General features: G+C 29.7%; 1 protein-coding gene across 2 annotated transcripts in view; it reads right to left on the bottom strand.

The window, feature by feature from the left end:
• The window catches only part of LOC118191632 (adhesion G protein-coupled receptor B3-like), a 140,783-nt gene extending 125,583 nt beyond the window's left edge, over positions 1-15,200 (bottom strand). The window contains exons 1-2 of one of the 2 annotated variants that reach the window (XM_085824135.1): positions 14,928-15,200; positions 1,497-2,272 (exon numbers count right to left, since the gene is read on the bottom strand). In XM_085824135.1, the coding sequence (XP_085680261.1) occupies positions 1,497-2,267 (771 nt within the window). In that variant the 5' untranslated portion in view covers positions 2,268-2,272; positions 14,928-15,200. The remainder of the gene's footprint in view (positions 1-1,496; positions 2,273-14,927) is intronic. The other variant, XM_035362459.2, reaches the window with a different exon arrangement.
• Positions 15,201-17,318: the final 2,118 nt, after the last annotated feature.

The raw sequence follows: 17,318 nt of genomic DNA on the forward strand, positions 1-17,318 counted from the left end.
TCTTCCTCAGAAAACTTTGCTTCGAAAGAGGATCTCCAGAATACTTCCTCTTCTCATGCCCATTAACAACAGCTTCATTAGAATTCATCAGACCAATTACAAGCAAATTCGAGTTTCGAAGATATATCATAAAAACAGTTCAAAACTTAATCCAGTTGCGAGCTGATAGCAGAAATACGTGGTTGTAATAACGAAAAATGAAATGAAATAAAAAATTAAATTAAAAATAACTCGACGCTGTTCTGAGAACACAGAAATCGCTTCGAATATTTAGTTTCCGAAACTGGATTTAATAACAATGTTTAAACGAGCATTTTACAACAAGCATAAAAAGAATAGTAATAAAATAATAAGAAAAAGAAGAAACAAAAAATATCCGAAATTTTTCAGATTTTATATTACGCCCAAAGGGACGTTTTTTAACGTTTTGTGTGTTACCTTTATTTATTAAATATCATGTACTTAAAAAATTCAGTTCAACAGCAATATCGCAAAATAATTTTTAAATGAGCATATCTTTATAATTTCCGATATATAGACTAGCGCTGGAGATAAAACTTTTTTTTTTTTTTTTTTTTTTTTTTTTTTGTACAGTGTTGCCATTGCTCGCTTTAAAATCGTTGAGTTTCTTAAGCAAGAATTAAAAGTAAAGTGTTACAAAATATGAAATCAATAATAAAACAAATTTCAAATTCCAAATTCTCGCTTCCAGATGCCCGCATATTCCGTGGAAGATTACGTTATTCAAAATTTGATGGCTCTAGGTACCGTTCTTTTATCATGATGCAAGAAACATAGATACATTAATACAGATTCTTCATTATTTAATTTCTTTAAATATAATGATATTTGGGGTAATATTTGGTGTTAACAATTTGAAAAGTGAACCGACATTTATAGTGAATCAACGCAAAATGCCAAAACGAAATTAATAGCGCTTCTGGGCTAACGCCTTTTGGGCTAATAATCGAAAAGTTTTTTTTTTTTTTCATTCGTATCGAAATTATTTCTACATAATACCTACAAGAAAAAATTTTGGAAAATCAGCCGAACTTCTGTAGGATGATTCACTGGATCAGTAACATTATGGGACAGTACTGTATCACCATATAGTAAAGTCCTGGTGTCCAGTATACTTATTCCTGTTCTGTCCTGTTTCCCAGTCTCTTATCTAAAAATTAACAAAGATTATCTAATAAGGCGCGCTTTCGAATGATCAGTATTTCCTATTGTAATGCCAGCTAATAAAAGGGTGGAAGTGCATTGCTGTTTTTAATCTATTTAAGTGAACTTTATAGTTCTATAACTCCACTCTGGATAGAACGCGGCCAGTTATACCATAAATCTCCTGTAAATACTGCATAAAATAATATCCAGAATTTCAATAAGAACATTTATTAGTTTGGTCCAAAGTTTTTGACATTTATTAAAAAAAGAGCGCTCATTTCTTCAGTATCTTATCATGAAAACCAGAAATAAATAAAAATATACATTACCATATGTCTCATTCGTCCCAGATGTTCCAGTCTACACTCGCTGTAGTCAACATTCCCCCACATGCCACTGCTGAAACAAGGTCTGTACATGTTCCCTTGATATCCTGTTGGACAATTCTTCAAGGCAAGCATGCCACCGTCTGTATCATTCCAGAGAATTGAATCTTGAAATCGCTTCATGCATTTGTGTCCTACGATTATGCTCGCACCTCTTTCAGTGACACTGTCAAAGTCGGTAGTTCTGATGGCATTGTGTTCAACTGTTTCTTCGAATGATGTCACATTTTCGGCAAATGACAGTAATGGCGTTTCATGAACCTTCTGAAATGTGTTGTTTGTGCGCCATATTACCTTGCCAAAATTTTTGTCAGAATTTTCATATATACCTGCTTTCTCTGTAGAAACCGCTACATTAATTGATGGAAAAGATGTTACATTAGATGTAGTTGTTTCGCTTGAAGAAGCTTTTGTCTGAGTTTCTGTGTTATACCCATTATCGGTCATTAATTCCTTAGTTGAAGTTTCGGTATACTCATCTTTGATTTCTTGATGAAAAGACCATGAAGCTGCCTCATCAGTAGTCAAGTTAATGGACAAAATTTCTTGATCTGATTTCAAAGTTATGTTTCTTCTGGATATATCTTCTTTTGTTGAATTTTCCGTAGTGGTAAATTCCTCTTCAAATTCTGATGGATCGGTAGAATTCCTTTCTGCCAAAGGTGATGAGTTGAATATCAACAAGAATGAAACCAGGCACACAATCAGGTACATGGTTGCTAAAATAGGAATAAAAACAAAGCATATAATCCATGAATTACATAAATAAATTACAGTATGGCATATTAATATACATTATACTAATAAAATATAATTCCAATCGAATTATTTTAAAGCATCAATTGGAATCATCAATTTTTGCTCATGAATATTTCTTTTGCAATATGTTATTATTTAATTCAGCAATTCTCAATGGTTTCCTCCTGATCACTTCCGAGACATAGCAGATTTCAAAATGACAATTTATAAAATATCTAAATTTGTATAAGATAGGTATGACTATAATTTAGATATGTAATTTAGTTATTAAGTGCGTATACGGTAGGGCAGGCCGATAAAATGCTTTTCCTGGTGTACAGCTACTTTTCTGTCGCTATATGCCAGAAAATTCGCCTATTGCCTAACTGAGCAAAATGAAAACATATTATAAACTAGATTATATCTTCCATTCGCGCACTTAACTTAGAGCTCTGAAAGATAATGAAATTTCGATGCTTTTCGTAATTTTGTCGTGGTAATAAACTCACTGCTATGGAAATGCTATAGATCCTAACGCAGCATGAGGAATACGAAAAATGTTGAGAACCTTTAACTTCAAATTATTTATTGCTTAAGTAGAAAGCTCAAAAAACAAAATTTATTGCAAAAATAGCAATATTTTGCAATTTTTGCTATAAATCGTGTGTATTCTGTAAACGTTATGTAACTATGCATGTGATAACTGATTCAGACAAGTCTCGAATAGTTCAAAGCTGCTACGATGAACTTAAAATAAAGGCCATTATTCCTCATATAAAAGCCAGGCTCACGGTGTGTCGACCATACTTCTCCCTCTACAGTACTTGTTAAACATATAGCTTTCTACCATAATGCCCATTTAACTACACGCGAAATTTCCCCTGAAGAACTTAATGTAATAGGGAGCAAGAGAGTTGTAACTAATACAGAAGATGTTAATAAATGTTTAGAACGATTTCGATAAAGAAATTTAAAACAAAATGTTAGAATATAAATTTCTGGCAACAGCTCATGTTTGAAATGAAAAATAACGTCAACTACTTTCAAATTTAATCTTCTTTCTAAACGTCAGGAGTAAACCAGCTATGGATTGCAAAATAAGTTTTTGCGCTTTCCGAAGAGAAAAATTCCTATTCCATAATTCCAAAATATTGTAAAATACGTAGTATTAAAATTTATAAGTGCAAATTAAGCCGCATTATTAATCGAGAAGAGATAAACTGTCCCATCATTAAAAACGTCTACACGAGAAGACTACTCCAAACAAATACCCGAAAAAGGTACATCTGCGTACATCAGTGGTAACAACAGAAACTCCGCTGACGCAATAACCGTTTGAAAAGTTTTTAAATACATCATCAGCAGCAATAAATAAAATAATAAACCGAGAATTCGCATTTTAAATAAGCTGAAAACATAACTTTCAGTGGTAACAACAGAAACTCCGCTGACGCAATAACCGTTTGAAAAGTTTTTAAATACATCAGCAGCAGCAATAAATAAAATAATAAACCGAGAATTCGCATTTTAAATAAGCTGAAAAAATAACTTTCAGTGGTAACAACAGAAACTCCGCTGACGCAATAACCGTTTGAAAAGTTTTTAAATACATCAGCAGCAGCAATAAATAAAATAATAAACCGAGAATTCGCATTTTAAATAAGCTGAAAACATAACTTTCAGTGGTAACAACAGAAACTCCGCTGACGCAATAACCGTTTGAAAAGTTTTTAAATACATCAGCAGCAGCAATAAATAAAATAATAAACCGAGAATTCGCATTTTAAATAAGCTGAAAACATAACTTTCAGTGGTAACAACAGAAACTCCGCTGACGCAATAACCGTTTGAAAAGTTTTTAAATACATCAGCAGCAGCAATAAATAAAATAATAAACCGAGAATTCGCATTTTAAATAAGCTGAAAACATAACTTTCAGTGGTAACAACAGAAACTCCGCTGACGCAATAACCGTTTGAAAAGTTTTTAAATACATCAGCAGCAGCAATAAATAAAATAATAAACCGAGAATTCGCATTTTAAATAAGCTGAAAACATAACTTTCAGTGGTAACAACAGAAACTCCGCTGACGCAATAACCGTTTGAAAAGTTTTTAAATACATCAGCAGCAGCAATAAATAAAATAATAAACCGAGAATTCGCATTTTAAATAAGCTGAAAACATAACTTTCACCGGCTTTTGCTTAAGAATGTGGCTCAATACAAAACAATATGTAGAACCCTGTATGAAAACTATTTAACAGCAGATAAATGGAAATACGTTTTGATCCTCGATGAAGCATGGGCTTGCCTTAATCAAACAGCAAAATATCTCCTTGTTACCGTAAAAAATATAAACCGTAAAGTGAGAAAACATACAAACCACCATACAAAGAGAAATCGTACAAATACAGAAAGATGAAAAAACTACAAACCTGGTTTCGTCAATGTAGAGAACATTTCAGTAAGGACATTAAGACTGTCGCAGGATTGTCTTAAAAATATTTTGTCTGATCACTAAATTGCTGATGTAATGATTTAATGACTTAAGTAAAAATTAGAACTATGGGAATATGTATGCATCTCCCCCTTTTATAAAAGCTAATTGAATTATTTATGTATTCGTACTAAGCAAATGATAGATTTGGTCCTCGTTTCCAGCTAAAAGAGCCCCCATGGAAGACAGTAACACTCTTTTTTTTTGGCAAAATTAGAATTCTTTTAGTTTTTATTGATCTTTAGTAGTTTCTAATGATCTCTACTGTTAATTTTTATTGGTATCTACAAATATTCACACAGCCAACATCAATATCAACAGAACTTTCTGCTTGTTTACACTGATTTTTATTAACATCTACGGAATTCTTACAGGTACGAGTGATGTCATTATTATTATTATTCTCGTATTAGTGATGTCAGTACAGTCGAAATATATCTCAGTTACCATATGAGTTCATGGAGGTTTTACCGGCATTAGTAGAACTCTTTCGTTCATAGCAATCTGGGAACTATTAGAAAATGTTTCATAACCTGGCTTTAACGAAACGTAAACTTTATAGGTGAATCCTGTAAAGACTTATTTCAAACTCCATTATAAAAATATACAGAATCTTTCATTCCTGTAGAGCAATATGTATATTTGTAAATATGAGTTAAAGACACAAAAAGGTAATTAATTATGCAAGCATTATAAAATAAATTCTAAATTTATTTAAATCTAAATCTAAGTTTTTATTAGAAAGATAAAAGATTTCTAAACAGTTCCAAAGAGTTTAGCTTGGATATCAATGATCTGTGCTATAAACAATTTAGTTAAATAAATCTTATTTGAGTCGTTTAATAATGAGTCATTTATTATATTTAATAATTCATTTGCGCAGTTATGAATAAGCTAGAGAAATAAGCAAGAAAGGGTAAAACAGAAATTAAAATAATTTCTAGTTACTAACAAAACCTTGAAGCATAAGCAAAATACAAAGATAAAAAAGGGGACTGAGAGAAAGCACTTTAAAGAAATGAAGCTGATATCTTAAAAGAACTGAAGACATCATTTTTTTTATTCGCTGCAAAAGAAGTTGAAATCTTAAAAGAGCTGAACTAAATTACATCAGGTTTTGCATTCACTGTAAAAGAAATCGAAATCTTCAGAGAATTAAATTAAATTGCATCCCATTTTGTATCCACTGCAAAAGAAATCGAAATTTTAAAAGAATTGAGGTAAATAACATCATAGTTTTTATTACCTACAATGTTTTTTTTTTTTTTTTTTTTTTTTTTTTTCAAAAGTTGAGAATGCTCAGAAATTTTAAATGTATATATTTAAAACTCTCTTCAGTTTACGTTTCTCTATATTTTAGGTAAAATCACAAGCACAGGGACAAAAGCAGCAAATGTAAAGTGAGGTTTATTTTTCGTATCAAATATTTAATTGCTAAAAACTAAAGAAATATAAATCAACGCATTTACGAAATTTTAATTACATTAATTTATTCCTTTTCTCCGTTTGTAGAGAAAAGATTTATTAAACAGAGAAAATTCAGCTTTCATGGTTATTGAATAAATTATCTACATGACTAATTGCAAAATATTCGTTTGGGTTCTTTTAATTAAATGGAGAGATTAAGTTTCATAAAATTAATACACGAATCGAAATGCTGCAAAATAATTACCTGTGTACACTCAACGCCTTCGATGCCAAATTAAATTAAGAAAGTATTAATTAAAAGTCAATAACGCAAATTACCTAAAATTGACCGACATATTTAATTTGAAAAAATCATTGAGTCATGAAGTTTCCTTAAATAGAAAAGAAGCAAGCAAAATAAATAATTCCTAAGAGAATTTAATTAATAATTCCATTAACTGTTCGAAACTTTCATATTCTTTAAATTTAAATTTTGATATGCCTAAGGAGTTCTTCATTTTCTTTCCTGTATTAATAAACATCCAACAGCTTTCGTATAAGCAAGGTTTAAAATTGATTATTAGAATGAAAACCGACTTAACTGAATCACACATGATTTTTTGACGTTTTATGAAACTATAAGTAAAACATTTATTATGAATCAACATTGAATTTTCTGCCTTGTTTTAATTTTATATAACTGAAGTTAAAAATTTTATAGTTGACCTCATATAGCAGTTTTTTATACACTTTAGATTGCAGATTAATTTATGTATTGCTCTTAGCTATTTTCTTTCTAGAATTTAGTAGTGTATACTTGCAATGAGGTTACATTAAAATTAACAGCGATCTAAGAGTAAAAAATCTGACATGGACACAGCATGACTTCCTTAGTCGGCCTATTAAATTATGCATATTTTTGCTGCACTTCGTTTAAACTTATTTCCTCGAATTATTCTTACTTAACCGATCTCTTAAGACAAACTGAAAATGACAGCAAAATCTGCAAATTTTCAAATTAAATATGTCGGTTAATTTTTGTCTTACGGAAGTCAAACTTTTTATAATTTTATTTTTTCATAACGAGTATAAAACTTCCCCAAATATAAATATAGTAGCCAGGATACCACAATAAAAATTAGATTTCGTTATTTGTCGAAAACTAATATATTTTTAATTTGACTTTGCCCAAACAGGGTAATATATGACTACGAACGACGATTTGGAAAATAAAGGCCGGGTAATGACTTGTACTAATGTAAGTGGTAGATGAATATATATATAATATATATGTAAGACAAAAAATATAAAAGCAAACTTCTAAATTTAATTCACTATAACTCTTTTATTTTCTATTTCATTTGGGAACTTCATCTATTTGTCCTAAAAATAGCGCTTTAATCTAAGCTGCGTCATTTAAATTAATCATGCGATCTCACGTAACCCTTAATGCAGATGCCTCTTGACCAATCACCAAATTGCAAACCAAAACTTTTCGAGCGCTTCCAACTTGCATAACTACGCACTTCAACTTTGCTCTCTACTGTTAATTTCGCTGACTTGCTTTCTATCTCAACAATATTAAAAATGTAAATCTTTTGTGGAAAGGCACGACTAGAGTGCCACGTGATTGTGGCCGCAAATTATCAATAGCAAATAAAAATGGAATTAAATCTGCTTCGACTGCCAAGCTGCAAAGTAAATTACTAATAATTTATTTACTAAAGAAATATTGATTATATTATCTCCTAAGATTAATTTTAGTAGAATTATCTTAAAAGAGTGAATCCATAGTTAGTAAGTTCAATTTCGAAAATTGTTTTAAAGTAACTTGAATAAAAATTGTTAAAAATGTTTAACGGGGACTTGAATTGAATCATGAATAACAAAATTTCAATTGTAAAAAGAAATAAATTAAAAGCAAGTAATTAAATTAAATGCAAGTAATCATTGCCATTGATCGGAAATTAGTTGACTTTTCAAGGGGAACAAACTAACTCCCGTTCAATGAACAATAATTAAGTAATAAATACGAAGGTGATTCGTCCTTTACTCGAGTAATAAAGCTATGCCAAACCCGCAGTTCAAGCTAGGCCAAATATTTCCGTGAATAGAGGGGATCAAGAACCAATGCAGAGAAACAAAAAACTCATTCCGATTAAGCATTTTAGCTAATTCAATTTTGAGTGAAAATCAATTTCTGCAGTAAAATTGATATTGCTCGAGTAATTCTCCCTCTTTAATTTGACACCCTCGTGTTTATGCATTTTAATTCAAAACTATTTGTAAAAATTAAACATTGGAAATAGGCATTATGAAATAGAATTCAAAGTAATTCAAATAAACATTATACAATTACAAAATATAAGAAATATAATGCAATTTTTGCAAAAACAAATCAAAAAATAAAAAATAAAAATTTTAATTTAAAAAATATATAAGAAGAAAAGGGAATGTACATGAAGATATAAAAGGCCAGAAAAAGCATTAATTACGTTCTTTCTAGTGGGAAGTGGGCAAAGTGTTCTCTTCACGTCTGACTCAGAAGGGTTGTGTTTCCGAAATTCTTTATCGGTAGCGGGGGCTTTATATATATGTGATGTACTAGCTTTTGTCATTAATAAATAAATTGTTGAAGAATCATAAATGTAGTCGTAGCTTAAATAATCAGACGATAAGTTTAAAAAACAGGATCCATTTAATATTATTTCAGGAGAAAATAGCAGTTACAAAATCAGATATCCGGAGTAAATAAAAAAGAATTACTAATAACTTGTTGTATGAAGTTTACTGCATCGTGACATTAAAGAAAAAGCTTCGATATTCCTTTTGCGAGTCTTTTTATAGCCTCTGGAAAGGCGGAGCTTCCAAGAAATGACATCAGCCTCGTCAGCCAATCCAGTTCGCTTGAAATATTTCCAGAACATTCTATAACTGTACGTGTAGAAAAGGCGGGAAAAACAACTTGACTACGGGGCTGTGGATTTAATTCCACGTACTTTCAAATAAGTGAACGTCGCCATTAAAAATGAAAAGAACATGCAGTTAGAAACTTATGTGTATTCTTGACTATGGAATTTTATTATTACATATATATATATATGCATATTTACTTACTTACATCCATACATACTTACATACATACATACATACTTACATACATACATTATAAAGATACACATATATCTGAAAATTAAAAAGTGTAAAAGATGAGATATAATTTTAATTAGAAAAAGCTTCTTAAGGCTTAAATTATTTTTCCCTGTCTATTCTAAAAATAGTAATTTGTCTCTACACTGCGTCATTTGAAGACTCATCCATGTCATATGACTGTTGCTGGTGGCATAAATGGAACTAAAACAACCAATAACAATTTAACAGCAGTATTAATAATACAATCAAATGCGTTGAGAATCGAAAATAACTTATTCGGAATTAAAATTTCATCCTGAACGCAAAACTTGCCTTCTACACTTCATCTTCTTCACTGCACTTTGCGTGTTGCTCTCTTCTTACTGCCAATCTATCAAAAAATGAAATCATTTTGAAATAGGCAATAGTAATCTGCCAAGTTATTTATGGCTGCAACATGTGTTTTTCAAACAAAGATGAATATGTATTCTACCTTAGCTGCAAGTTTCCTAGTCATTATGGATCAACGTAGTAATTTAGTCTACGTTATTACAATCAAAATTCTTGTTCTTCATTACGAGTTCAACATTCTACTTTTTAAGCTATCTACGTTCTATGCCTTCAATATAGCTACAATATCATTACGTCTAAATCTATGGCTTCATCATAGTAAACGAAATGCCATATTTCAGCATTTTACGCTATCAAGTTGCCCTACAATATTACAGATAAGTCTGCTTTATTACAATGATTCGACAAGGATATACCTGTCTCTCGAATTACTACCTGAAAGTTAGGTTCGTATATGGTTTAATCAGGGCTTCAAACTCTAAGAAATGTATTATTATGGAATGTATTAATGTAGTTCACAATTATAACTTATTATGGAATGTATTAATGTAGTTCACAAAGGCCAGTTATCTTATGCAAAGAACGGAGACCTTTTCAAGCAACTGCCAAAGCACCCTTGAACCACTGGTGCAGAACAAATATGCTACTTTAACTCAAGTGGATATGCTCAGTCGATGAAAGATGGCTTGATGGAAATGTTTTATTATTTATTTAAAAAAATAATGCAGGGCCTTCCAGTTTGTTAAAATAAGAAATTGGAATGATAGTAATAACAGTTAAGCCATAATTTCCTGTTATATTTGTGTTGTTAAAATATAATTTATCAATATGCAAATTAGTGTTATAAATTTTTGTATGTGTTCCAGTTAATTAGAACAAAAAAAGGGTTATGTAAAAGTTTTTATTTGTGATGTTCTATAAGAACAAAAACCTACACTGAATAATTATGATTACATGGACTCTGAAACGGAAAGACTTTTGGACTGAAATGCTGAAACATTTAATAGAAATTTGTAAAAATTACATTTTTTTTAAATCTAAATATCCAGACATAACGCTTTATAATTATTTAATTAATTATGTTAGTCAAAATTGCATATGATTTATATTGCTTTTGATTTGCTATTACTTTAGAGGTTTATCTTTAAAAATGCTTCTCTGTCTCTACGGCTTTTTCTCCTTGAAGAGGGATATGTATGACAAGAAAAATTGAAAGATTAATTAAAATTTAAATAAGCAATAGCCCCTTAAAACTTAAATTAAAATTAACTTCCTGTCTCTATTCTAAAAATAGTAATTTGTCTCTTCACTGAATCATTTCGAGACTCATCCATGTCATATGACTCTTGCATAATACTGGTGGCGTAAATGAAACTAAAACTGAAACAACGAATAATAATTTTACAGCAGTATTAATTATCCAATCAAATGTATTAGGAACTGTAAATAACTCATTCGGTATTAGGATTTCATCCTGAACTCAGCACTTGCTTTCTGCACTTCGACATAACTGGACTTCTGATAGCTGCTCCCTTCTTCCTGCCAAACTATCGAAAATGAAATAGGCACGAGTAATGTGCCGAGTTGTTTGTGGCTGCAACGTGTGTTTTTAAAATGAAGATGCATATTGTTTCTGCCTCGGTTGCCTGTTTCCTATTCATTACGGATCAACATTCTACGCAATCGAAATTATTGCTGTTCATTACGGGTGCGTTCTATTCATTATACGTGCATACGTCACCAATATTGCATAACCATTTTTACGTACATATATTACTTGCTTATTCTTTTTTTTTAAGTCTAATTTTTTCCCATTTTTTAACAATCGAATTTTCCAAATATTTTCCACCTTTGTAAATAATAATAACATCAAACAGTCACGCGTTCTCACTCTAATTGCGTAAGTACCACTTTTAATTTCCCTGCTCAATTTTTTCTAGGAGAGGATAATCTAATTTTAAAATATATTTGATAAATACTAATATTTTTTTAATTCAATCCTATGCATATCAAGCGCAGGAATTTATTTTTATTGTTATTTTATTTTTATTACACCTTATAAATTTGTATATATATATATATATATAGGACTAGAATTTTAGAGTGAACTATTATAATTAAATGCATTGGAATGGTTCATCAGTTCATTCTGGACACAGAAAAGCAAGGATTTTTAATGGAAGACAGATTTTTTTATTGATTTCAATGTTCCTCCTCTTGACGAAGTGGCACTGAAGTTAAATGAATTTCTCTTCTTTTATATTCTTTAAATTTCATCATTTTTTGAATTAGACTTTCACTTGTTGGAAGTATTTTAGTTTTAACATTTGTTAAATTCTTTTTTTTAATTTATAGGCTTTTTTTTTTAATTTATTACTTAGGAATTTTAATTTTGGTCTTTGTGTACAATTTGTTCTAAATTTCTTACTTTATATATATATATATATATATATATATATATATATTATACATATAAAATTACAAAAACATTTTTAAAAAGTAATATAATCAATATATATACATATATATATATATCCTTTTGATACTTCTGATAGTACACAAATAGATATCATAGATATTATATCAATCTCGTATGCAAAATTTCAAAACTCTATAGCTAATCGTTTTCGAGTTATGTGAGATATATGCATACATAGACACATACAAAAAAAAAGTCGCAAAAAAAAAAAAAAAAAAAAAAAAAACCTTTCGAATTTATTTTAAATCCATTTTACTGTCCGTTTTCAAACAAAGATTCCTTTTTTTTGTCTGTATGTAGAGATGTCACGCAAAACAAATCGTCCAAATATATTCGAGAATGGTCGAAGTGGATATTTCCGTTGAAATATTATGCCCGAAATTTTTCGCGATTACAACACTTAAAGTAAAAATAAAAACTGAAATCATGTCCATAAATATTAAAATTGGAATCTTCTAGTGGCCTGTGGTGTGCAAGTGACAATATTTCGTCTACGGAGAAATCTAGAACTGCAATAATTTGATATTAAAATATTCTTTTTCGAAATTTTAATCTACTTATTTTGAATCTTAAGGATACAAAATTTTACTTTTTTTAAATTTTAAATTACATACTCACATATTATATTACTTACTTCTCTCCATGTCATTATATTAATTATCTAAACGTTTGAATAAATTTAACGTGGAAAATGTCCGTGTTAGAAAAACCTTTTGAACTATTTCTTCGTTATCTAAGCTGCTGAATTATTGCTGAACATTACAACGACTGAATAAAAAGGTATAACTGAAGGATTTGTTTTTTAATTTGATTAAAGTTTAGGTAGATTTTATTTCAGTACTTTATTAAAGGTCGACAGAAATAAATTAAATCCATTTACAAAGGCATTAATCCTCATGGAAAATGGTGAGTCATGTTTTTCTATTTTGTAGTCAGATTTTATTATTTTCCATAATGATCAGTTGAATGTGCTGAATAAAAATAAGCAATTAAGAAAAATAAACTGAATAAACTGAAGTTTTTCTTTTCTTTTCTGAAGTTGTTTAGTTGTGTTTAATAGTATATATTTTCTCTCTCCTTCCAGCATGCCTTCGTGGTATAACGCTTAGCACACTCGGCATGTATTCGAGAAGTCCAGGTTTGAGTCCCGGTGACAGCATTGCTCATTTTTCATGTCTCCTGTTTCGAATAGCCTAATGACTCTACAGTGACGTCGGAACTTAAAAATAAATGGTGGTGGATGATGATTCGTCATCACCAGGATTTGGAGATTAGGTCCCCTAATCCAAAGTCGCCCTTTGAAAGGGGAGTGTATAAGGTAATGTCTTCCTGCTTCCAGCAAGTCTTCTTGGTTAACGGCTAGAACACTCGGCGCGTATTTGAGTTTAGGTTCGAGTCCCTTTGAAATTGCTGTTTTTGTTTAATACTTCGAAAATTAAATTTCCGTTAAACAGGTTGTGTTTTGCCACAAGAGTTATTTATTAAAAGAAAACGATATGTGATTGCTATAGGAGACTATCAATATTATTACAATTTACACCAAAAATAAATAAACCTGTAACATGGCAGTACTTAAGATGGTAAGCTATCTCAAAACATTAAATAAAAATGTTTGAAGAATAATAATACAATACTTCTAAAGAAAGCATTACGATATAGTTTTAGGAGCTGACATAATTAAACCAGTTTTCAGAAAATGCCAAAAAAGGTTAAAACTATACCAACTCCATGAATTTAACAATTTCTTTTGTATTACGCGGTATGTAAATTTTGTTTTAATTTGTATTACAAAAAAGTAGTATCGTGAAGCGAAATTTTATAGCATAAGTTTTTGGTAAAAATCAAAAACCAAAATTCTAATTTTACTTTCGCTTCACACTTACTTCTTACTTACCCAGAAATACAAAACTTCCAAATGTATAGTAATTTTATGCGTTTCGAAAGGGAAAATGTGGAAATAATTCGGTACAAATTTCTCTTCATTAACTCATTTTTGTTTCGTTCAGATATGTCTACATTTCCTTCTATTATGGCATTAAAAATACTTGTAATATTGATAATAAACAAAACTTTTAAACATGTATAGCACTAAAGAAAGATGAATAATGCAAAGATGAATAATTTTATGAATGCAAAATTTACATTTATAGAATAATTCGAAGTATTTATTAAATTGCAAGTGGAAAAAACTCGAAATTTAAGCAATGATATATAATACATGTTTCATACATTTGCATGGAATGTATTTTATGAGATTTTCTGATTTTAAAATTGTTCGAAATTGCATTTTTGCGTTGCTCGAATTAAGGATACTATGAGTTAAAATACATTAACTGTAAAATAAATTTCATAACTGCGAACTACTATGAATTAAAGTGAATTAAAGAGGTGTATTTTAGGTTTAAAATTTTAATGGTTCAGCTACCTGTAGTAGCGCACGATTAAAAGTCAGTGGTATGTATTTATGTATAATATTTTTTATTATAGTATATTTTATATTTCTTTCAAAACGTTTAAATTACATCTGAAGATTAACCAACAATTACTTGATAATTAGTTTAGTCATTATTACTCAGTTTCAATAGATATATATTTGCGGATAAATGTTAGTTATATAACTACCTTATTAATACGCTTTGTAAAATATAGATATCAATTAGTGTCTTCTATGGTGATTATTGTACGTTAAACATTTATATATCGTTTATGCATGGTATATATATTTATATATATACTCAAATATATGCTCTCAAAATATTTGATACATACCTCTTGCCGTATTTGACAAAATCGCATCAGATTAACAGTTTCTATCAAAATTATCTTCTTGCAGTAGTATTCGATTAAAATATCAACAAGCTGTTAAAGGAACAAATACTTCCTTTCTTAAGACCTTCTGGAATGTGGTACAGTTCATGTACGGCATAACTTTGATTCAAGAGGTACGGATCAATAGCGAATCGCGTATCACCCATCGAACTTAAAAAGCATTCTTTTGGATGGAATATTCGGAGCAAACGAGATGGATTCCATGATGGCTTCGCGCACGATGAACAGCGCACAAGGGGAAAGGCTCATTTTCGAAGAGGAGGATTCGAATTTTGGTGAAATTTCAACGACAAATAAACCGCAGGGACAGCTCAAATTGACACTGCGGTTAATTCATCAAATGTCACTGCAGAAGAGCTTATCAGACGGTATTTAAATTAAATTCGCAGTTACTCCCCGAATACTTCGTTGAGAATATCTGCGGAATTATTCGTAGATTGCTCTTAGAATGGGTTGGAATTAATTTATAAAATTAAATTCTTTCTTTTAAAATATTCAAATGTCCAATTCGAGATGTTAATTAACTAATACAAAAGATTACATGCCTTCCTGCTTGACTTGAGAAGCATAAGAAGAATTATAACTACCCATATATTATTAAATAACGTTAATTCTTTAATAGCCCACTATGAGCTATAATAGCCCAAATATAGTTTCCAGTATTATAATGGTTCAAAATAAGTTCTGTCATTACTCTTGATGTATAAACAATATCCTCAACTTATCAGTTCTAAAATATAGTATAATGATTACAATAATTCTAAAACTTTATTATACCTTACAGCCATTTTGTTATTCATGCTCATTAAATACATATTATTAAATCTTGAGAATTTATTATCCCAAGTCCTTCTCACTCATTTTAAAAATTTTTTAATTAAAATCTTTTCATTTTCTAATCTAGTTTTCTTTAATTAATTTTTTTTTAAATTTCACTTCCTTTTAAATAACAGTGTAATTTATGATAAATTTCCAGTTTTTGTTTGCAATATTTATAACCTATATTTTTATGGTAAAACTACAGAAAATTTTATGAAAAATTACAAGTTATTTAAGATCCAGAGAATACCGACCACAACTTTCCCTTTGAAATTTTTTATCATACATAACAGCTATAACAGCATAACAGCTATTGTAAAATCCCAGTTACTTTGCCACATTTTTGAAGAGAAACCATTGCCCGGAGTGCATATTTAAAAAAAAATCAAATAATTATCTGAAAATTTATTTTTCAATATGTGTTTTTGGTACAGTGGCTTAATTGTTTTATCTGATGGACATATGTGTCCTAATCAATTTGAGATAAGACAAATTTAATATGACGGGACCTTATACAAAAAGGGTATTATCACATTCTATAAGTATTCCCAGAATTTATATATGAAATAAATCTTGTTAATACGTGCAGTTTCATACGCCAAAAAAGATGTTTATTTTTCGGGGAAATTAGAAAAATATTCAATACTCAAACAATCGTAGTTTCTAAATATACATCATGAAAACTTGCGAAATCCATAAAAGACTAGTTTGTCCAAGGATTTCTTAATTTCTTCTTCAGCCATTTTTTCCTACTTGGAAAATGAATACCTAATTTAATGGATTGGTAAGAAAGTAATTTCGGTTTGCAGAAAGTGATAGCGTTTGCTGGTTTCGTTATTCTTCTGTCAATCTTATAACTTTTTTTTCTTTTGAGATTTAGTAGCTGACATTTTTAGGTAGACACAGACACAAATTTCATGTATTTTTGTTTGCAGCTGTTAGTTTATGGTCATTTTTAACAAACGGTGAAAAAAAATTCAACATATTTTACTTTGATAAAGCCACAAAGATGTATGTATATCATTACATATATCTTTTTGTTTACGATTATACATTTAAAGTGTAAATTTCGAATGCATATATGTCAGAACTGGTTTAAAAAAATATCATTCTGGAGATTTTTCACTTGAAGGTGACCAGCATTCTTCTGAAGTTCATTAAATTAAACTTTATTCTGTTTAAAATTTGCGGTTATGTGATTCCTCACTATGCCCAGCTATGGAAGCAAGCTTGCCATTTTATCCCTTTCACTTTCATGCATTGATACACTTCTAACTTTTAAACCTCATTTACTATACTTCAGTTTCTCCAGATTTCCTTTCAGAGATTCTTTCCGTTCATCAAGTTCAGCAGCAAATTTATCATCTCTTTCAAAATCTCTTACATTTAGAGTTCTTGCTTCCTCAAATTAAAGAAAAAAAAACGAGTATCTGCCTTTTGGTATCACATTTTCTCTCCCTTTAAATTAAATTAGGTTTCGATTATTTCTAGTCAAATTAAATTAATAATACA

This window comes from Stegodyphus dumicola, chromosome 9 (assembly GCF_044657685.1).
Source record: "Stegodyphus dumicola isolate Sdum_Otavi_A_Nest chromosome 9, ASM4465768v1".
Lineage (NCBI taxonomy): Eukaryota > Metazoa > Arthropoda > Arachnida > Araneae > Eresidae > Stegodyphus > Stegodyphus dumicola.